This window comes from Chelonia mydas, chromosome 17, assembly GCF_015237465.2.
Source record: "Chelonia mydas isolate rCheMyd1 chromosome 17, rCheMyd1.pri.v2, whole genome shotgun sequence".
Lineage (NCBI taxonomy): Eukaryota > Metazoa > Chordata > Testudines > Cheloniidae > Chelonia > Chelonia mydas.
The window spans coordinates 1,334,749-1,358,465 of NC_051257.2; the positions used below are offsets into that span (position 1 = coordinate 1,334,749).

The following is a 23,717-nucleotide window of genomic DNA, read 5'->3' on the forward strand; positions in this document are numbered from 1 at the left end:
TAAGTTATTTATATGACTGAAATATAAAGGATTTGTTCCTCAAATGTAAACGTTGATCTCAATCCCAGCTGCAAAGTCATGCTGCTAGCCAGCGCTGCTCTACCCTGGCAGGGGGAAGGATGGATCTAACTTACGCCATTTCAGCTACGTGAATAATGTAGCTGAAGTCGACGTACTTAGATTTACTTACTGCAGTGTCTTCACTGCAGCAGGTCGACTGCTGATGCTCCCCTGTAGACTCCGCCTACGCTTCTCACTCCGGGAGAGCGCTCGGTGGTCAATTTATCGCATCTTCCCTAGACGTGATAAATCGACCCCCACTGGATCAACCACTCCAGAGGTGAGAGTGTAGGCAAGCCCCCATTAGTGTCCCAACTCTTACACTTCTGTGTCAGTAAAGATTTGAGAGTGTTTGGAGTCACTTTGCTGTCTCCTGTAGAGCATAAGAACGGCCACCGTGGGCCCGACTAGTGGTCCACATAACCCAGCATCTTGTCTTCCAGCAGTGACTGGTGCCAGGTGCTTCAGAGGAAAAGAACAGAACATGGCAAATATCGAGTGACCCATCCCATCACCCAGTCCCAGCTTGTGACAAGTCAGAGGTTTAGGGACATCTGGAGCATTGGTGGTGTCCCTGACCATCTTGGCTAATAGCCATTGATGAACCTATCCTCCATAAACCTGTCTAATTCTTTTTTGAACCCAGTTATACTCTTGACTGCAGGACACTGAACGAGCCATTTCAGCTCTGTGCTTCACTTTCTCCACCTGTAACATAAAGAAAAAACTCCATTTCACGTGCAGGGAGACAGAGGTTCAAAGGGACACAACTTAAAATATAAGTCATGCTTCTGTCTGAATTGTCATCATCATTTATGGTTACAAGTAACACCAAAGAGCCGACAGAGATTAAACAAACCCTGTGTGTTTCAGTTTGCTTACTTTGTGCCTTTGATAGTACTTCACATACACTCAGTTCCTCCTCTACAGAGAGTCTCCCTTTGGAGAAGTGTCTCTTCACTGCTGCTGCGTGAAAGACATTTTAAGCGATAGGAAAATAGGATTGTGAAACCACAGAAACTGGCAGGGGCACTGAGAAGCTGGTGTCAAATCTGAGACTACTGCTTCCAATTATGCGAACCAGTGTCACCAGGACCTCATATCGCCGCTCTCCCATTTATGTGCAGCATCCACCTGTCGCCTCTTGTCACATGTAGCGAATTAAGAACACTGTGGAAGGGACTTGCTTTTTTATCACGTCCGTATTGGCACAACGGGCACTGATGAAGGCGAATGCCTAGAGCAGGGGAGGGCAAACTATGGCCAGCGGGACAGATCCGTCTGGTCAGGGCTTTCAATCCAGCCCGCGGGATTGCCAGCTGCGGTGCAGCGGGGCTAAGGCAGGCTCCCTGCCTGCCCTGGCCCCGTGCCGCTCCCAGAAGCGGTCGGCACCATGTCCTTGCAGCCCCTGGGGGAGGGGGGGGACAGAGGGCTCAGTGTGCAGCCCCTGGGGGAGGGGGGACAGAGGGCTCTGTGCGCTGCCAGGCACCGCCCCCTGCAGCTCCCATTGGCCAGGAATGGGGAACTGTGACCAATGGGCGCTTCGGGGGTGTTACCTGCAGGCGAGGGCAGAGGGCAGCACGTGGCAGAGCTGCCTGCCCCATCCCACCCCCAGGAGCCACTGCCGGACATGCTGGCCACTTCCGGGAGCAGTGCGGGGACAGGGCAGGCAGGGAGCCTGCCTTAGCCCCACTGCACACCACTGCCACCCCAAAGCTGCTCGAGGTAAGTGGCACCGGGCTGGAGCCTGCACCCCAACCCCCTGCCCTGAGCCCCCTGCCACACCCCTCCTGCACCCCAACCCCCTGCTCTGAGCCCCCTCCCACACGCTGCACCCCAACCCCCTGCCCCAGCTCTACATTCATGGCCCTGCATACAATTTCCCCACCCAGATGTGGCCCTTGGGCCAAAAAGTTTGCCCACCCCAGCTTAGAGACCCAACTTCGATAGGAAGATAATTTTCTTTGAAGTGACTAGATTTCAAGTTGACAGTGTCTCTTTGCTATTTGGGAAGTGCTTGGAGAGAAAGAGGCCGGAGAAAGGCAAAGGTTATTTCTGAAGAAGAGAGGTATGAAGTGGCATTTGTTTATTAGTGACAACATTCTCTGCACTCACCTGAGGCAGGTGGTTTGGTGATTTCAAACAGTACCGTGCCAGACTCCATGTCTCGGATTTTAAACCTGGTGAAATCTATCTTGTACACATTTTCCTCAGGAGTGCACAAATAATCTGTGGAAGGAAAGCAAATTCAGTAAGGAAAGGGTGTGTTGCATTGGCTTGGACTTCAGACTGCTCTCTGGGATCACAACCAGCAGTGGGGGTGGCCAAATGCACCCCAAAAACCCCTTTTCTTTAATACAGAGCTGCAGCCTACAGAGGCTACAATTCCCAGTTTGCAGCGCTCCATGTTGATCTAAATGGAAAGATGAAAAGATGGAAAAATGCCTTCTCCGAAGGCATGGAGGAGTCATTGCCATGCCCTGACCCTGGCCCTCCACCTTCTGGATCCCTTTTCGTCCAGGGCCCTGAAAAGCAGGCAGCAGTCGATCGAGCTCTGGCCTTTTCCATTTAAGAAGTCTGCCAGAGTGCAAATGCTAAACAGCTTCGCAGGCACTAAGCTGACTTCATCTAAACAGAACAAGTATTCCCAAGACACAATACTGCCTCACCTCGCCATTCACACTAGTCTGGGGGTGAGTTCTGCTACCTTTTCCTCAGGGCTCATGGAAGCTAACAGCAACCGGCCTGCAGCTATTTTTAACTAGAGGTGGATCTTGACTAGACTGTGGTCTGCTAATGCGGCCCTTTCCTGAGTCAACCACTGCTAAGTTCTGTGGCTGAACACCACTCTTTCCAACCCGTGTCTTGCTTTGTCTTGGGACCAATTCCAACTCCCTGCCACTAGACAGCAACTTTACCTTTGTGCTGGGTGCGGGAGGGGAGATCATTAGTCCTGTGGTTACTCTCCATGTTACAGAGGCACAGAGTAAAGGCAGCTCTGAAAACCTATTTTATGCTGGCAAAATCTAAATCAATTTAGACCACCAATATACATAAGTGAACTTAGCTTGCAAATGCATGAGTGAAGAACAGTGTCTGGGGCATTTCTGAGAGACCTGCTCTAGAGCAGTGGTCCCCAAACTGAGGAGCGTGGAGGAATGTTCTCCACCCCCAGGCCAGCTCCACCTCCTCCTCCTCCATCCCCAGTTCTGCCTTCAGCCCAAGCTCCTCTGCTGAGCTAACTGTGCAGTAATGGCGGGGGGGGACGGGGACGGACAGATTCCATTACTAGTGGGGGCGGGGGGAGTGACAGGAAAAATTTGGGCACAACAGGTCTGAGGTTTGAGCACAGCTGGAATCTATAATTCCTGAGTTCTAATCCCAGCTCATCACTTAGTGGCTGTGCCTGCTTCCCCACTTCTAAAATTGGGATCATATCCACCTCCCAAGGGTGTAGTAAGGGTCAGCTAGCTAAGGACTTATCTACACTTACATTGGGAGATTTAGGTTGGATATTAAGAAACACTATTTCATTATGAGGGTGGTGAAACACTGGAATGGGTTACCTGGGGAGGTGGTGGAATCTCCTTCCTTAGAGGTTTTTAAGGCCTGGCTTAACAAAGCCCTGGCTAGGATGATTTAGTTGGTGACCTCCTGAGGTCTCTTCCAACCCTGATAGTCTATGATTCTATAAATGCTGCAGCTGTGTGCTAGTCCATAGTGGAGACTATACCTATGTCGATGGGAGAGCTTCTCCTGTTGGCACTGGTACTCCACCTCCTGGAGAGGTGAGACCTATGTGGACGGGAGAAGCCCTCCCTCCCATTGACATACTGCTGTCTACACCAGAGATTAGTTCAGAATAACTATGTCGCACAAGGGAATGGACGAAGTTATATCGACATACGTTTATAGTGTAGTGTAGACAAAGCCTAACACATGTGAGGGAATTACTGTAGGTTTCAGACAGGAGGAGCGTGCTTTAGAGGAAGCACAAATGAAGTGCGTATACTAACTACTGTGTTGGTCAAATCCTTGGATAGAAAGTGACCGGTGTGATTCAAGACTGCCCCAGTACATTAAGAATGTGTCTTAAATCAAGCACATTGTGACTAGCAGGACAGAAAGATATCCTATGATCTCTGCACAACAAACTGTACCAGAAGCCAGACCACAAAGCCCTCAGGCTGGGATTTGCAATCACAGGAACTAGATCCCAGCACTCTAGAGCAGACACAGACATGTGTTTGATCATTCCCAGGTTGCTAGCCTGTACCATGCATGTAATCTGCGGTTTTGTGTGACTATTTTCAGCTGTTGTGTTACTGAAAGTTAACTGCACATTCTGTGCCTTTCCTCTTCCAGGAGCCTCTTTGCAGATGCTCTATCCAGAGAACTGTTTGAGCACTCAACAGCATAAAGAACATGAGCATTAGACTTACCCTCCACAGGATTTTACTGCGGGGTGCCATCACCAGCAGACAGTGGAAGTTCATAGGAAATGGAGTCCGTTAGGGATGCTATTAAGCACAAAGCTTTCTGTTGGCATGTGGCAGTGACATTTCCCTCTCAGAGTATCAGCACAGAACAAGTGGAAACACTAACAGCAGCTCTTTGATTGTTGGTTTGGCCAAAATAATTTTCTTCCTATCCAAGAGCTGTGCAGAAGCTCAACTATGTCAGTCATTGCTGGTTATCACAAGTCTAGCTGAGGCCCACTGCTGAGAGAAGAACCCTATTAAAGCAAAGCATTCTTTCAGCTGCATAAAACCCCACATTTCCTGGTGACTCTTGAGGCAGAGACAGTCCAGGCATTTAAAGCAACACTTCATTCTGGACTCCAACAAGGAAACCCTAAACTTGAATACGGGGAACGTGTCACGTGAAGATACATGAGGGTTAAGGGTCAGCGCAGGGCCAGGCCAAACTGTTAGCAAGGCTGATCTGGCTGGAACATTCTAGGATACTTACGTAAGTTAATTTGTGCCCCATAGGCACATATTAATATCACTTCTGCCCACTATCAAAGGCTGTGCACCCAATTGCAGAGAGGCAGCTGCTTCTGAAAGGTGTAAGAGCCAGTCAGTAACATGATCAGACCACATGCTCCAGACAAGTGAACTACTTGCTAACAGTCTGGAAGGGGGAGGGGATGCGATGGGCAAGTCCTGTTTGTCCACAAGTTAATAATTAACTGTTTTTCTTCTGCAGAATTCTTCCCCAGCTAGCACCATGGCAACAGTTATCCCCATCCTAGGCAGCGGTGGTTGCTATAGTAACGGTGTCCGTGGATCACCCAAATGAGAGCAGAGCTACGGGCAAAGAGCTACACAGAAGGCCGAGTGCTGGCCACTCCGTCTCTCTGGCACTGAAAAACCTTCGCCACCTTTTCCAGCTCTGCAGGGGAAGTCTTTGAAACACCCTCATCTTTACCAGTACTCTGGTATCTAGCTGGACCACCCCCAGGCAGGTTAGCTGCCAGGGGGAAGGTGGGATTTGGTGTAATTGGTAACAGCTTTCCTGCCCTATCCCCTAGAATGGCATTGTCCAATCTCCTAGTGGAGACACACACACACACGCACTTGACGTGGTATCAACCCAGCTCCTCTCAGAGTCTGCACGGAGATATTTGCTTCCTCCAAGTCCTGCTCAGAAACAGGCTCTTTCCCAACAGCTCCCATTATTAATGATGGAGACACTTGCTAACTGCACAAACACTGCCTCCTCTCCCAAGGCCTGCTGTATTTAAGAACCACCTAGGACATTATGTAAGAAATGTGTTGTCAGAGAAGGAATCCAGCACCTCATGTAAACCACTGGTGAGACCCTACCCTGACCTTCTCTTTACAGATAAATATTTCTACAGAACCAGCAGAAACCCTGTCCACAGCCTGCAGCCACAGAGTCTGAGCTTCGCTCACCTGCAAGCAGAAGTGTCAGGGTGCCAGAAGGCCAAGGTCATACCTAACTAGCCTAGGACAGAGCAGCCTCCTCTCTACAGAGCTAGAACTGGAGACTACAGGCTCCAGCCTGGCCTGCTCCACTACGTTGAAGGGGGAGAAATGGCCACAGGCAACTCTGAAGAACACTGTACATTGCATTTGGCCTACAGTCTGACACCCAAGCTGTAGGGTACTGGCTCCGAGCCATCTACATAAAGTCCTCTCCCTCCTACTCAGTCACTTCTACCAGCTCCACCTCAACCTGTGTGGCTCTACAGGGGGAAGCATCACAAACTGACCAGAATCAGCGACTCCCATTTCTAGACAGTCCGAGAGAGACATCTGCAGCCTCACTGCTGAGCGCTGTCCACAGGTTAAGGCCAAAGGACCACGGCTAGAACCAGGCTCCGAGTCCAAGGCCTGTAGAACCAGAGGCAGCCCAGGGGACCAGCAGTGCTCTCATCGCCACCAGAACTAAGCTCAACTCCTGCAGCGTGGCTCAATCAGCGGCCAGAGCCTGGTGGGAGAGGAAGAGCCACTCCTCCGGGGAGCAGCATGAAGTACGTTTGTCCCAAAGCCCCACGTCTGAGGAGGAGGGTAAAATGATCAAACTGCACCAGAACGGGCTTGGTGCTGAGCCAGCACGAAAGCCCAAAGCAACAGGTGGCAGGGTGAAGGGACGCCAGCGGGCCAGGCAGCCCCACATGGAGGCTGTGTGAGAATAAGCTTTATATAAGCTCAGGTAAAACAGAAAAATGTTTCTCATTCATGACTTTGCCTCTCCAGAGCCCCCCGTAAGGGCGAGATACATGGCCTTGGAAAGACAGGGTGGGAACAGGGGCATCCAGAGGCGTCTCTTCGGCTGGCAATCCACATGCTCTCAGGGTCTCCAGAAACAGAGACCCATCTCGTCAGAGGAGAAGAGCCCACATCCAGGAATTCTTCACACAGCGCCTCACAAACTTCAGAGGCGAAATATTTAATTGGAGGCTTCAGTGCCCCCTACCAAAATAAAAGTCTTTGACTCCTTAAAGCCAGTTGTCGTGTATCCCGTCCTGTCTCTGGCACGGTCCATTATTTGGAATAGGACCGGGCAATACAGTTTGTGCTCCTGTGCCAGCAGCACCTTCTGCCCAAATCCAAAGGGGAAAATCCCCAGGGCAGCACGGTCCTGCGGTGTCGGCAGCCTCGGCACTTCCATGTGGGATTTCATTCTGATGTCAAGTGCTGACGCAACAGGAGGCCATGGCTGGCTATCAGGAGAAGACGGCCGTTTTCACACTATGTCCTAGGGAATCAGCCCACAACTCGGAGCATTTGCATGTGCACACAGCACAAGAACCTGCACACTGCAACTAGAAGGTTGCAGACGGCCAGGAAATACTAGAGTTAGGGGCCCAGCAGCAGTGATAGGCTGGCCATGTTGCAGGTCCTATGTGTTTTGGAGGATGCATTTTATGACCCCAATATACTGAGCTGCATATTTAACAAGAAAAGAATCAGCCCTTGTATATGTGCAGCATAGCTGGGCCAGTGCTGCTCACTGCATTGCCAGTCTAACGGCACCAAATCAACATCGCATTAGCAGGGTTTTGCACCTAAACTCCTAGCTTTAAAATCCTGAGCTTGTCGGCTTGCAAGGCTTACAGATCCCCAGGCCACGACCTGCAAAATTTGCAAGCTCCTTTCTCTACAATACATTATACAAGCTCTGCTCGTTTCATAATCAGTAGATAAGCTCAAAGACACAAAATTATAATGGTTTAGAAATAAATGCAGATCGAGTAACACATAGAAGGAGGGGACTGCTCATGCATCAAGCTAACTGGTGTCTTTTAACAAGATGAGAGCTTCCAATCTTATCTGCAAGACAATTCAGTAAGTCTTTGCTACATGTAACAGATGATGAATGGCTAGATACACAAGACAGCCCAGCCACCATCAAACTGCCAGCTGCAAGCTCCTCTCCTTCCTTCTACAGAGTAGGGAATAGATAAATCACTGAAAGAGAAGTTCAGTGACTTTTGCAGTCCTTCCCCTTCCCCTGGGAGCAGGGCAGGATTGAAAAATTGCTTTCTGCCTTGCTTAGGAAACGCCAGCAGAGGACGCGCACTCTAGTCTGTAACACACAGATCCTGGTGTAAAGTCAGATGTCAGACATCATTAATGCCGAGAGAGCTCTTGCATCTTTGAGAAGGGAAGCAAAACAACCCCTTTGACGGGAATGATGGGTGTCTGGTGCCATTGCCCCTCCCTGCCCCAATCCCATGCTGGCAACCAGTCACCACAAGTCAAACCCGAATAGCACTCCTCGAGGCCTGAGTTATAAAATCCTGCACAGGTCACAAGTGAGATTAAATTTGGGGATCTCTTCTTGATCTAATGTGTTTGTCTTGATTGTTGGTTGGTTCCGTCTGGGTTGCGGAGACGTTCAGACTGCAATAGCAGCTGCTGCTCAGTCGCTGGCTCCCTCTGGAACAAGGAAGGGAGAAACACAAAGCACTTGTGAACCAGAGTTCACCTCGGCAGCAGCGGCTAGAAGAGGGTGTTCTACCGGAAAGCCCAAGGCTGCATGGGAGCCAGCAGCAAAAGAGGCAGCATTAACTTGTGTCTCTAATGCTACTCTGCACATCAGAACTGCTGGCAGCCTGTATCCAGAAAACCCCCAGAGCAGCAGGGATTTCAGCGCCAGGGGGGCAAGCCTGGCTCGGTGGAAGGAGCTGAGTCAGTTTCACAATGGCAGTTCAATGAAGCATATACACATTGTGAAGCCAAGCAGGGCACAGCTTCTGCATCCCCACTCAGCCAAAGCGCTGCAGCGAGCAGAGGAGAGGCACATGTCACTGCCCATCCCAAGGAAGTGAACTTGGTACCCCTTCCCCACCTCACCCGCAGACACTGTCCGGCTCGGGAAACCAACCAGGTGGGGACTGGAACCCTTGCAAGCCTGAAGCAAGTGCGCGGAAGGAGAGCATGTTGTTTTCCTCCTATTTCTTCAGAAAGACGCAATTCCCCAAACAGTGCACGTGCAAGGGTGGAGACACACAGCCTCACTGAACCGAGACAGTGATGGCCTCCTGCTACCCGTTGAGCAGTGCAGAAAAGAAGGTGACTGAGGACATTGCACAGAGGACAGGCTACCTGGCATGTCTGTACATCCCAGTGACTAGCGTGAGAGAAGCCTTAGAGCCCAAGGGGGTGTGCCTGGCTCTGGAGGGAGCTTAATTGGCCGGGCGGTAGGTGGAGAAGCACTGGTCAAATGTAAGGGCATTCCACGTGCTTTACACACGGAGACCCATGCTGTCAGCGAGATGGTCCACAAGGGGAGGGTAAAAGCCCCACAAACCACCCTCAGGGCAGCCTAAACATGAATGTCCCCCCTCCCATGGGCGAGCTGAGGATGGGAACTCCAGGGAGGGGGCTTGGATGGAACGACCCCATGGCAGAAGCAAAAAAGCAGGAAAAGATAGATAAGCGGGTGGCTGGAGCATCTGCCTGGGAATGCTGCCAGTTACCACTTGGTCCCGTCAGAGGGGCAGCCTCATCCCCATCAGAATGCACCTGTCTCAGGGCCACAACCAGGCACAGCTACCTTCTATCCCTAAGTAGCTAAGAACAAAATGGCAATAGACAAGTTAGTATGTGCAGCTACACGAACACTGCCTGTCCTCACCTCCCCTGGGCAATGGTAACCTTGCTCCTGTTCTCATTTCAAGAGACACACTAAGAGCCCTGACGAGGGCACTTCTGCATTCTCTAAGAGATTTGTTCCTTTAGTAACTACTCATTTTAGTCAAGTGGGTGCCATAAATTAGCATGAAAGGCCCCGGCTCCCATGTTCAGCCTACTGTGCTGGTGAGAGCATTTCCTCCAGCATGCACTTCTCAGTGGGAGAGGGATGGGATTACACAGCATTCAGTGCCAACAGTCGGGGGGAGAGAGTAGAGAACAAACCTGGGGCCTCAAGGTCAGCCAAACAGACGTAATTCTCCCATAAAGCCCTGCAGATCACCAGAGCACACTGGTAGACTGCCTCTATTCTCAGCCTGGTGAAAGGCCACACTGGACTTCGGCACCAGCCTGGCCAGAGCACCTTTTATTGGGGCAGCTTCAATGAATTAGTGGGGATCAGGTTCGGGGGGGAATGCTCCCAGCAACCTCCCAATTAAGATCAGGGCCATGAATTTACAGTGCCCTCCATGGTGGTAAAGGGAAAATCCTCTAGCCTCACCAACATTTATTTATAGGCATCTCATCCTTACAGCATCTGAGCTCAGCTTTGGCAGATTTTATTCTAAGCCTTTAATTGTCTGGGGGTGGGGGAGGGGACGCAGAGTGCCAAAAGGAGGAGGAAGGTCTTAGAATCTGAGAAGAGCCCTTGGCCATACAGACAAGGGAGGCAGCAGCAGTCACCTGGGGTGAGCCTGCCTTGCCAGCAGGAGCTGGAACAGAAATCGAGAAGAGGCAGGAACCCCCTGGCTAGCACATGGCTGTTTCCTAACATGCTTTAAGAAACCAGGTCAGAGGCTATTTCGAAACCTGCTCCCAAGAGGTAAGCCAGGTGTAAGACGCAGACACTGATGCTGGACTGCTTGGAGCTGGCGATTAGGAGATAATCAGATTGGAGATTTTCAGGAGGAGGAGGGCAAACATAGCACAGACACACTGAACATGCAGGCTGGTGACCCAGGGAAAGGCACCTTCTGTCTCCCCAGCCCAGAATACAGCCCCCCCCCCCCCCCGCGGGAAGGGGGTGACTCAGAGCACTGGGGTACTCCTGGCATCCAGAGCAATGCAGAACAAGGAAGAGGAAAGAAGACTCACCAGATGGAGCAACATTAAAACCCCCTAGAGAAGAGGGCAGGGGAGACCAAGGAGCAGGATCCTAACAAAGCACTGGAGCAAAATAGTGGGTCCTAGGTGGTTCCAAGCCTCTTGTTCTGGGCTGGGCTGAAGGCTGCCCTACCACTTGATTCCTCGAGTTTATTGTCTTGTAGACAAGTGCGCAAACACTGCCCTGTACGGGTATGTCACGCCCTCCGCCCCACCGCAAGCCCATAGCAGCCCAGGGAGGGGCATGTCTCCGTCCCACATGGGGCGGGGAGCGTGAGGGAAGAGGAACTGACAGATGTTCTTGGGAAGCGTAGCGGGAGAGGGGATGGAGGAACAGGAGGATTTTGAGAGGAAAGGGAACCAGTGACGTGTCCCAGCTAGCACCATGGTAAGGAGGTGGCATCATGGCTTCCCAGGGGGACCAAATCCTCACTCCGGCTCCATAAGAGCAGAGCAGCTGCTGCAGGCTTCCTGTGGCTGCATGTTTCGTGGCACTACCTGCTTGAGAGTACTCTTGGGCCTGCAATTCCACTAACGTTCCTGATGCTCTCAGTCCTCTCTGGGGTTTGTCTCAGCCCTTCTGCAGCACCATATAATGGCAGCCCAAGAGATCCCGCCCCCAACCTCTGCAAAAGGCTTTGCCGGCCTTACAGCTACGTCTACTGGACCGTGGACACACCAGGACATGCCAATCTCACCCACGCTGGCTTCGATGGAGGCCCCGAAGACGTAGATTGTGGCATTTCTCGTCCAATCATTTAAGCAGCAAGGCCTTGCCCAGGCAGTGGGCTAGTGTGCACCAGGTGGGGTGAACCAGGCCTAAGGCAGGTTTTGTGGGGGAGACACACTGGTGTGCACTAACACACTACACACCGCGGAGCCCAGCCTCACACACCATTTGGAGGGTGTGTTCAGTATTTGTCTGAATAAAAATCCCTTCCCCTGGATTCATAGCTTGAGACCTGTAATGTCTCAGTCCTGCCAGCTTCCACGGAGCCTTCCAGGCTAGAGAAGACAAGCCCTGAATTACTAGTGTAAAGAACCTGCAAGAGAGAGCCCCAACCAACCAGACACCACAGTCCCACCCAGGGCCCCTCCCCACGTCGCCTCCTCTCCTGTCCCCGCGGACTAAGGATTTCCAAGGGAGCAAGGCCGCATGCACTGCCCTTTCCTACCGCTTAGGGCTCATCTTCACTAGAGAAACAGCAACTAACTGACCCTACATCTCTACCCAGGAGTCCCTAAACCATGCCTCAGTCGTACTCTGAGCCCTACTGAGTCTGCTCGGCTTCCCCAGAGGGGAAATCTGAAGGGACCCGCACTGCGTCACGAGTGCTCCGAGTGAGGATGTTGTGGATAGAGTTCAGGCTCATGCTACGCCAAGCAAGGTATAGCAGTCCTCCAAGGGCTATCCCACAGTGCCCCAGCCACAGCAAAAGGGCCTCTCTGACAAACTAACCTCCACTGCCAACGGTCAGGCTGGCCTGACACCACCTCCCTGTATTTGCTGCCCACCAGCATGCAGGCGGGCCTCTGCTACAGGCTCCCTAGAGGTCAAATCGCCTCTCCCAGGAAGACGCTGCCAAGCCAGGCTTGACCACAAGCCCCTTACACAGACACGGCTCACTGGGAAGGAACGATAGATTAACAAACCAACGAACAGCAGGAAAGCAACCCTAGAGACTCGCCATGCTGGAAATACAGCGTCCCCTGCTGCCACCAACCAGGTTTGCCAGGAAAGGTGCTGCAAAAGACAATGCAGCAGCAGCCCGGACAGCCTGTGATGGGGCACAAGGCCGGAGAGGACGAGATGCTACGACCACCACAGAGAACCTGTTTTACTGACGAGTCGGACCCTTCCAAGTGCCCTTCGGGGCCGCAGTCAGCCAGCCCAACCAATTCCTCCCGGGCAAGCTCGGTTTGTTAAACTGACCATAAACCTGCCAGCAGAGACGCGAGTTCGCCTGCCCATTCCATAGAATGCACCATGGTAGCTAACAAAGCCACCAGTGGATGATCCCCAAGACAGACAAAGCCTTAGACTTTCACTTGGAAGAGGTGAAATGCTACAGAAGGGAACTAACGGCACCCTGCCTAGATACACATTAGCCCCTGCAACCTGTGTATGCACCCGTCTTCATTATTCCCAGCACCCTGAGCACAGTAGAGCTAGGGTGTCCCCCACAGGCATGGACACCTTTCTGGGCAGGCAGCATGGGAAGGGCAGTGCCCTCCTGACTCCTTGGCCAACCCAGGCTGTGTTCCCAGAGCGGATGTTGGCCCTAGATTTACAGAGGGACATTTCTTCCCCTCCAGCTGCGCTTGTAATTAACTGCAATCTGAAATTAGCTTTGCCCTCTCCCTGGTAATCCCAAGTTAATCAGGCTGTAAGGTTTTCCTCTTGTTGTGAGTGGGGCTGTAAGAGCAAGTGACAAATCCTGCTAATAGCAAAGCAAATGCTACACTCGCCTTCTGTTTAATCCATCTAGAGCAATGCCAGAGGTGAGTTCATGGAGGAGACGCAGGGCTTTAGTAACTGCACCCTGCATTTTCCACACAGCCAGCCCTTGACAGCTCTGGTGCAGGTCAAGGCAATGGAACTTGGGGTGAGTTTCACATGAAGAGGACACAACACACCCAGGAGAGTTTGGACAGCATCTTCCTCCCTTAAGCTTATTAGGGGCAGGGAAACATTGAGAAGACAGGCCAGCCGGCTTTCCTGGCTTCCTGCATACATCAGCAGACAGAAGAAGCTTCCATGAATTGGAAGCAAGTGTTCCTTTGCCACAGGGTTCACCAAATGTTGTACACAGCACCTCTCACGACAGCCAGCCAGCTGCCCTGAGCCATCTAAAAGATTTACCAGTGTCCCCTTTGGGAGCAGAGACCTCCTTCCACCCACGTGTGGTTCCATAACAGGCTCCCACAGTGCACTCGCGGCCGGCTCAGCACTAAGCCGGTTTCTAATGTCAGCGGGTATTTCTGTGGTAATTGCTGAGTAACCAGCCTGGACGTTGGAGAGAGCAGCTGTTCCTCTTACATAAAACCACCACATTTTAGACACCGAGTTCTGCCGGCTCCGCCCCCAAGCTGCCAGCTCCACCACGCCAGCCCCTTCCTGGGGGGTGTTTCAGTGCCAATCCAAAGGGCACTCAAGTCCGAGGGCTTGGAAGAGCAGCACCATGCATCCTGCATTCAGACTCACGTTTTTCCCAACCCAGGGGCTAGGGATTCTGAGTTCAAAACACCCGCACACAGCAGCCGGGAGAAGTCCTGGGGCCTGCTTCCCGCCCCCAGCATCACAGGACATTAACGCTCAGGGCCCTGGAGAACTGGCTCTTCCAGCCTTTGCCATGGCTGGCAAATTTCACAAGTGCTTCAGGAAACCCGGCGAGTCTCTGCACAAAGCAGAGTGGCCAGGGGATGAACAAGAAGGGGCACTGCTGGCAATGCGATCACAGAATTCCAGACATGTCGCCTAGTCTCTAAAGCCCGTGTCACTGCAGCATCTCAGCACCTAAGCCAGTCTAGCCCATGCTGGGCCTGGACCCGTTAGAACCGGGTTAGCAGAAGACTTCTTAGCCTTGCTCTGCCACAACCAGGATCCCTCAGCACAGCAGACGAGTGAATCTCCACAGGGCACAATGGAAGGCCCATGCTTGGACCGGATCTACCCCAGGCTATTCACTCTGATAATGGCTCTGTCCCAGGTGAAAGGCTGATGCTCCGAAGTGCCCCAGATGAGGAGGCACTTCAATCATCAAAGGGTTTGACTTATAAAGGCCTGCACAGCCTCTTGCTATAGCCAGCGGTCACCATCCCCACACCCCTGACCTGCACTCGGACCAGCGGGCCTTGGGCCTCGCCACCGTCTCGGAGAAACGAGAGGAAACTAAACTGCAAAGCACTGAAGGCCCCGTAGCCCGAGGTACATTTGTAGCAAGGGCAAGGGGTAGCTCAGTGGTTTGAGCATTGGCCTGCTAAACCCAGGGTTGTGAGTTCAATCCTTGAGGGGGCCATTTAGGGCTCTGGGGCAAAAATAAGGGATGGTACTTGGTCCTCCTGTGAAGGCAGGAGACTGGACTCAATGACCTTTCAAGCTCTATGAGCCAGGTATAGCTCCATATATATATAAAATGCCTAATGACAGCGTGTACTGTGATGAGTCAGATCCCAGGGCCACAACACCGCAGACAGAGCTCCAATGGCCAGACCAACACTGTTTCAAATGACTTCATGGCAACAGGAACTTAGGCCCTCCAAGGGGTGGAATCAGTTCAGTATTTTCCCCTCTGGAATCTGGCTGATCACGCCATCTCCCCCGCCGCCGCTCAACACTCCCCCCAGCAAAGCCACTGCGACTCACACGCATTAGCAAACATATGTCACTGGGCCAGAATGGAATCGTTCCTTGCTAGAGTCACTTGTTCTCCTGACCCTGGAGCTCAGGCCGGCAGAGCCCTGTTTGCTGACCTCATTTCTGAGGAGCAACCCCCATTATCTGGGCCCCTTCCCTGTTTTAGGGCTTGCTGGGCCCATCCCATTTGCCAGGGCCAAGCCATGCACCACATGCAGGATGGTACCCTGGCTGAGCGCCCCAAGGCCAAGTCACTGCATCCACAGGATATTAACAGAGTATGGGGGCTGGGCGGGGGGGGAGACAGCCTCATGCTTCAGGGTTTAAGTCAGTCACTAACTCCTAGGGGTTAGGCTGAGACCTTCACAGGACAGATTATCCCACATCTCTCTACAGGGGGGTAGTTCTTGTACCTTCCTCTGGAGCATCTGGTGCTGGTGACTGGGTAACAGGACACTGGCGGAGACAGACCCCAGGTCAGGTCCAGCCTGGCTCCTGCTGCATGCGTTGGGTCTGCATGAACACTGCACACTTCACGGATTCCCTGGGTTGGGATTTTCTAAGCCTTACACTAAAGCATGGGAGGAGAGTTCACCTATCATCTAGAGTCAGCTCTGGACTGGGACAAGCACCTAAAGCAACAAGGCTGGTCCACATGGCCTAGGGGAGCTTAACTTGAGAACAGCTAGGACAGGAAACAACTGGGAGCACTTGCATTTCATGCTTACCCTCAGAGTAAGTTTCCCTGCCAAACCGGCTCACCTCAAGCACCCTCTGCGCCCCACCAGCGGGAAAGGGCTGAGGCTGGAGGAGCTGTCAGCCTCCCTCCCACAGCCAGTGCTCCTTCCCATCCTTGCAGCGCCTTGCACAGAATGGCTGGATGTTTTCGGCATCTGCTGCAAAGGAATGGGCCCTGAAAAGTGCTCTTCGAAAAACCATCCCTCTGCCCTTCCAGGGGCCAAAGGATGGTACCGCAGGCAGGACCAATGCACCAGGACCTGAGTCTGCAAAACCACTACATTCCACATGTGCCTTCACTGCGGCCCCCGCCCTGCAAAGACACTGCCCAGCACGCTCCTTAGGTGCCCGGGGCAAGGCCTGGCACCAGCCAGCTACGATATTAGTCCCACATCAGATCAAATGGCGCGTTCACACAAACTGGGGTCAATCTGCACAGCCTAGCGATGAAGAAACAAGGCCCTGGAAGTGAGGGTGGGCTCCTGCCAGACACAACACACCGCCAGAGCCAGGGACGGGACCAACCATGCAGCAGTTGGGTTTTTCCTCTCAAGCTGGAGAGCCCATCATGCCACATGCGCAGCGACAGCACCCTGAGTGGGAGCCAAACAAGGGAAGGGGAGTCACTCTCTCTGACTGTTAGCAGCCCCTGCCTGTCTGCTCTGGAACATGCCACTAGTATGCAAGGTTGGGAACCCCTGTGCTGTGCGGGGCCGGGGAAGCCGATGGGCACAGGGAGAATACGCCCTCTCTACACACTGATGCATGGTGTCGAGACGGGAACGTGCACACGGCCCACAGTGCAGCAGGGTTCTGGCACGTGGACACCGTGGGGATGGCAGGGGAACATTCTGCAAAAGTAAAGCTCTCAAGGTCTCCCAGGGACCTGCTCAAGAAGCATCAAGGGACAAGGCCATCGAAGGAGGTAACTAAACGGTTTGTTTCTGGGACTGCTGTCCCGTAGTTAGAGAAGGTGACTACAAGTGTGGGCTCATCATTCTGTTCCCAGCTTGATATGCAACCTTGGGCAACTAATTAAACTTCCCAACATTGCAGTAGACTGCTAGATCTGGGACAGAAGAACGCTTTACAAGCGCCAATCTACAGTGGGAAGGATCATTTATGTTAGTGTCAGACTGCAATATATGTTCATGTGTATTCCCTTTAAAACTCTACGTGAGAGAGCATGCATGGACATGTCAACCACAGATACACCCAGACGTGGCTACCAAGCAGCAGCACCAGTTACATGGCCTATCACAAAATATTTTAATGCTTGTCCAAACACCGGCACACTTATCTGGAGCAACTATATCGGTGTTTGCCAAACCACACAATGCACTTCATCCTGCATGGCACAGTTGCTCTTACCATAGGACGCGAGAGCCGTCCTCTGTGCACAGCATGAGAGGCCAGAAAGTCACCCACAGCACTCCACCCAAGTGTCTTAGCTGGGCACTGGGGAGGAATCTTTCCCCCAGTGCCGCAGAGTGTTAACAGCCACGCCCCAGAGGAGCCTCGAGACCCCAAATGCTCCTCCCGCAAGAGCAGAGGATGTGGGCGGGACCTCTCCTTGCCCCTACTGCCCAGGGAGCACTCACAGGGGATACACCCCACCCCCTGCACAGCCTCCCAAACCCTACTTCCCCAGAGCCATTGACAACACTCAGGTGCCGTTTTAGCGCCAGACTCTTCAGGGCTCCTGTTCCAAACGCCATCAGCCAGGCACAAGGCTTAGCATGGAATACCAGGAGTAAAGTGGCAGATTCTTGAAATTACAATTTACAGCCGAGATCAGTAGCAACGCAGTGATTGTGAGAAATGATTGTTTTCATTTCTTGCAAAGAGAGTGAAGCCCACCTGAGCTGGGAAACAGCACACCCTTCCCTTGGGATCAGCCTCCAGCAATGCCATCATGAGCCCCACGGTGCCCCCGTTCTAGCTACAGGTGTGGGGGTGGCCTAGTCCTGCATTATAAAACCACTCGCGCATTGGCACTAGCTGGCCCCCGTGAGGCAGAGTCAGAGGCCAAGGAGACCGAACCCCCAAGTCCCATCACAACATGCTTGAGGCGTGCTGATGGAGAGCACAGCAGCCTGTTCCTCGGAGAGAAAAATGTCAGTCAGCAAGGCTAATAATTCAGTACCTTTCCCCAGCTCTAATGGGGGGGGGGGGGGAGAGGAAGGTCCTTGCAAATCTGTTCAAGGGGAGACCTGGAAGTACTCCCCTCCCCTCCCCAGAGGCCCCTGCTAGAGAGACCTGCAGCCCCATGGACCCTCTCAGTACATGGAGGAACAGAAGCTGGGACAGCAGAGACTCCCTTCCACAGCCACAATCTGCCCCTTCTCTTGCAGCAGCGACCCACCTGGGGCGCGAGGGCTCCCAGCAAAGCCAGCTGTGCAGGAGAGGAGTGTTTAAGCACAGACTCTTTATGATAGAACCATAAAATGATTCAGCAGGCTCAGAAAATCCCACCTGAATCTATTTTAAGAGACAGTCCTGGGTTAGAAGCTCAGCAAACAGTGTTTCAGTTTCAGCTCCTGCCCCTCTTCCCCACCCGAAGCCGAGTGGAAGACGGGGCAGCCACTCCAGCTGCCCCCGTCCAGAGACCTCCATGCCTACGCTATAAGAAGTTGCAGAAGTGTCCCTAGCCTCGGACTAGCAAGGCCCCGACTCCACAGCCAGGCACGCTGGTGAGAGGTACCCCTGCCACTCAGCAGCACCCAGGGCACTCCGCCACCCACAGGGCTGGCTCACGTGGGGTCCTCTCGCAAACACAGAAACCAGGCCCCTGAGCGTCAGACCAGGGCTGGCTCCCGTGCTTGCGTGTCTGGGTGCCGAGCTAAGGAACATGCAGCACAAAGCCACCAGCTTAAGCTGCCCCACAGTCTGTCCACTGGGGCAGAGGCCCATTGTCCCCCCGCTGGAGCGGTCCTCCGCCTCTGACAACGCTAAGTGGCTGAAGGACCAGGGCGCTGCTGAATTCGGAGACCTAGCTGGCCCTGCATTTTCAGGGTTCAAGCACCAGGTCGTCAGCCTCTATCAGTCAGTGCCCACTTCTCGAGAAGGCGCTGTCCTGCATAGTCCTCAGACGGCCCACCCAGCGACACAGACCCACAGCGACGTGGCCCGCGGCCTGAGCCGGGTGCTGGCAGTAAAAAACCACTGGTGGGGGCTGCACCTTGGGGAGGGGCGGCAGAGAACGGCTATGGAGCTCGAGAACAGACATGCAATCCAAGGGGTCTCAGACATCCCGCCCCGTCCCCAACTGCACAAAGCAGGGGCTCAGCCCAGGCACAGAACCCAGCAGATGAAGAGCAAATACTGCGACCACCCCACTGCCCAGGCAGATCTCAAAGCGAAGGGCCAGGCCCCAGCTGCTGAGACCTTAGGGAACAAGGGGTCACTGGAGCCTGAGCAGAGAAACAGCCCTGACTCCCAGATAGGGAGTGGTGATGGGGCAGGAGCCCTGGACAAGCGCTGCACCCCTGGGCCACAGACAGACCACAGTGGGATGGACATACCTCCCCCTTGGAGGGGCTGGGACCTCACGAGGGCAGGGAAAATGGGGGGCCGGAGATGCTCTCCAAGGGCAGGCCGGGACCCCACGGGGGAAGGGAAGATCGGAGGGCCGGGGCCCCTCTCCAAGGGCAGGCTGAGACCCCACGGGGGGAGATAAGACGGGGGGCCGGGACCCCACGGGGGGAGGGAAGATCGGAGGGCCGGGACCCCTCTCCAAGGGCAGGCCGAGACCCCACGGGGGGAGATGAGATCGGGGCCTGGGAACCCACGGGGGGGAGAGGAGATAAGAAGCGGGGCCGGGCCCCCCACCGGGGGGGGGGAGATCAGAAGACGGGGGGCTCAGAAGCGGGGCCGGGCCCCCCACGGAGGGGGGGTCTCAGAAGCGGGGCCGGGCCCCCCACGGGTGGGGGGGGCTCAGAAGCGGGGCCGGGCCCCAGGGCGCGACACGGGGCCTCTCCCCGGGGCCGGGCCCGCACTCACCGCCCGTGACTTTCTGCAGCCCCAGCACGTCCTCGGGGCCGATGAGCGGCTTCCGCAGCAGCTCGTCCTCGGGGCCCGCGGCCGCCGCCGCCCCGCCGCCCTTCTTCACCCGCATGGCCGCGGCCGCGCCGCCCCGCCGGCCGGAGCGAGTGTGGGCGCGGAGAGCGGCCCGGCTCATCCCCGCCCGCGGCCGCGCCGCCTCTGCCGGCAGGGCCCGGCCGCCTGGCTCCGCCCGCGCGGGGAGGGGCCGCCCCGCCCCGGGACAGGCCCGGCGCCCCGGCCGCCCCCGCACACCCCGCTCCCCCCGCGAGTTGGGGCTGCAGCCTCCGCGGAGCCGGCGGGCGCGGCCCTGCAGGGCACAAACATCCCGCTCGGCCTGGGGGCGTAGAGCAAAGCGGGACCCTGCGCGGGGCAGGATCCAGGGGCTTTCTCCGGCTCGCAGCCAGCGCCGAGCACGGCGACAGCGCCGCACCTTGCGCTGCAGGCTCAGATTTCCAGAGGGCTGTGAATCAGCTGCAGAACAAGACAGAAGGAACAGGAGGCCTTGTGCACCTTCGAGACTAAGCAATGTATTTGAGCATAAGCTTTCCTGAGCTACAGCTCACTTCGTCGGATGCATGCAGTGGAAAACACAGGGGGGAGATTTATATACATAGAGAACATGAAACAATGGGTGTGACCATACACACTGTAAGGAGAGTGATCAGGTCAGGTGAGCTATTACCAGCAGGAGAGAAAAAAAACCTTTTGTAGTGATAATCAAGGTGGGCCATTTCCAGCAGTTGACAAGAACGTCTGAGGAATGGGGGGGTGGGGGGGGGAGATAAAGATGGGGAAATAGTTTTACTTTGTGTAATGACACATCCACTCCCAGTCTCTGTTCAAGCCTAAGTTAATTGTATCCAGTTTGCAAATTAATTCCAATTCAGCAGTCTCTCGGAGTCTGTTTTTGAAGTTTTTTTTTGTTGAAATATTGCCACTTTTAGGTGGCCAGAGAGATTGAAGTGTTCTCCAACTGGTCTTTGAATGTTATAATTCTTGACGTCTGATTTGTGTCCATTTATTCTTTTACGTAGAGACTGTCCAGTTTGGCCAATGTACATGGCAGAGGGGCATTGCTGGCACATGATGGCATAGATCACATTGGTGGATGTGCAGGTGAACGAGTCTCTGATAGTGTGGCTGATGTGATTAGGCCCTATGATAGTGTCCCCTGAATAGATATGTGGACACAGTTGGCAACGGGCTTTGTTGCAAGGATAGGTTCCTGGCTTAGTGTTTTTGTTGTGTGGTGTGTGGTTGCTGGTGAGCATTTGCTTCAGGTTGGGGGGCTGTCTGTAAGCAAGGACTGGCCTGTCTCCCAAGATCTGTGAGAGTGAGGGGTCGTCCTTCAGGATAGGTTGTAGACAAAGGCTAGAGCTTGCAGTCAGTGCCTGAGACCTCCCCACTCCCACAGATTTTATTTTAAGCAGTGGGGAGTTGACGGAATTTTTAATATAGAAACTTTTCTTGTGCTTCTAGTTCTCAAAAATAGCTTTGTTTAGACCCCCAAGGATGCTAGCCCATCTCCTTATTTGAAATTGGATATATCATAAACCGAAAGCAGAAATAGGCATTCCCTAAAATGTAATAGGAATAAGTAAGGTGGATAGATCATGACACTCCCGCCGAGCAGAAGGTGCACGTTGTAAAGAAGCAGATAGAGGTAGTTGCAGGTTAGCTATTTCACGGTACCCACACAAACACGCTGCCTCCCTTACCCGTTCAGCTAGCCCCAGCACCGGACCTGGCCTGGAGTTAGAGGCTGCGGATGCAGGGACTGCGCAGGCCGCACAGCATCATGCTGCCGTTCAGAAAGCACTTGCTGGTGGTCTGCCATGAAGTGAGGGGTACATGGCCTTGGCTCCTCCTTTTCAACAGCTAAATGGTACTAAGTATTTTAACAGACTTCTCGCTGCTGGGTCAGCTCACGCGGGAGGAGTTAGCTCCGTTCTAGGCTAACACCCAACACTTCAGACTAATGGAAATACACCAAATCGCATGCGGATCCAATTCACCCTCCCCTCTCCCCGCCTTCCCCATTATCGACACAGAGGTGGGGTTGGCTTTTGGCAACAGGGCTTCTCATGACGTCTGAGCCTGGAACGTCGCGGACATATGGGAACTCACTCTGCCTGGGACGCTCAGGCCCCGTCCAGAGGGAACAGTAAGAGGTGCAGCAGGGCAAGGTGTTTGCAAAACTGGCTGAGGGGACCAGGATGAAACAGCAGGGGGTGGACTGAGGTTGGGGGCAGTGGAATAGCAGGGGGGATCTGGTAGGAGCTGCAGCCTGTGGCTGAAGCCCCAGTGCCCCTCATTACTACTCGACAGCAGTAGTCAGGGTACATCATTAACTTGCCCACATTGCAGCACGGCCGCGGCACCACTGGGATGGGGCAGCGTGGGGAGAGCTCTCCCAGCGATAAAAAATAACCACCCTGCCCGAGGCTCCTGGCAATACAGCACCGTCACTACTGGCGCTTTTCAGCGCTAACACTTTTGTCGCTGGGGGGGGGGGTTCACACCCCTGAACGACTGAAGTTTTAGCGCTGAAAGTGGCAGTGTGGACCCAGCCTTAGGTACCATCCCAGACAGCGCTGACCCAACAGCAATGGCTTGAGACACCCTGCCTGCCACAGCTGCCACTTTCCGGGTGAACGTGCTGGCTAAGGGAAGCAGACCAGGGTGGCTATTACAGTCAGACAGTATGAGGGGATCTATTTGCTGACATGTCAAGAGGATTTCAAGCTAAAAACAAAACAAGACTCTCTAGTCTAGCGCACTGCCTGGTGCCTCGGAAGTGCCTGCTTTGATCGCCCATTTAAAGGAAGCTTAGTTAAGGAGAAGAGCCTGTAGCCTGGGGCATAGAGAGAGGAAAGGCAAGGAAGGGGCTTCAGGACAAGGAGAGTAACAGCTCAGACTGTTAGTGCAGAGAGAATATAACCAAGGCACGCAGCAAGCTAAGGCTCACACATGAAGCCTGAAAATCTACCCGAGACCATAGCAAGAAGGCAAAGGGTTACGTTAAACGTACTGAAGGGGGCTGTTACAGATGATGGGGCTCCCAGCAGAGGAGGGGGAAGCCAAGCAGCAGAGACGTATTTAAGCAGAAATGGGACACTGATGTAAGAATTTTATCAATGGCCAGGGAGCTCGTGGTCACGCTTTGGAGGACTGGGGCACTCTTTGGGAGTCAAGAGGGAATCTAGTGCTGAGCATGTTGCACCCCGGATTGGCTATGGTGGGGAGTTTGCCATTGCCTAGTAGAATGCGGAGAACTGCACAGTCAGACCCCTACTGCCCCACAGGGCTCCGAGGCCTACTGAGCATGGTACCTGGTGCTCTCTGGTAGGGCAGCGGACTGTCCTTTCACCCGGGTTTTCTTGCCCACAGACCAGGCCCATCCTGTTGCAAGGTCCCCGGAACCACTGGTTGTAGCTCCTGAGATACAAGCAAGTAGTGCAGAAACCTCTCAGGCCCTGCTCTCATCTCCAGGGAAGCACTTCCCCACAGCCAGCTCAACGCCCAGCAAATGCTTTCCCTCCCGCTCCACTTAGCTGGCACAGAATTGGACAGCTTCCAGCGGCACCTAGCTCCCTGCAGCACTCCTCTCCCACAGCACAGAGCAGCCAGCTCCTTCTCTTTGAGAAGGACAGGGACAGATGCTGGGCAGGAGAGAGACTGGAGCGAGACAGCTGGCCAGTGTGAGCAGCACGACACTCTCCACACTGTCGGAGAACCTGGAT

General features: G+C 53.9%; 1 protein-coding gene across 1 annotated transcript in view; it reads right to left on the reverse strand.

Annotated features, from left to right (window-relative positions):
* Positions 1–20,150, reverse strand: part of UNC119 (unc-119 lipid binding chaperone) — a 40,933-nt gene extending 20,783 nt beyond the window's left edge. Inside the window, exons 1-2 of the mRNA XM_037880371.2 lie at positions 19,933–20,150; positions 2,176–2,289 (exon numbers count right to left, since the gene is read on the reverse strand). Coding sequence (XP_037736299.1) covers positions 2,176–2,289; positions 19,933–20,110 — 292 coding nt within the window. The 5' untranslated portion in view covers positions 20,111–20,150. The remainder of the gene's footprint in view (positions 1–2,175; positions 2,290–19,932) is intronic.
* Positions 20,151–23,717: the final 3,567 nt, after the last annotated feature.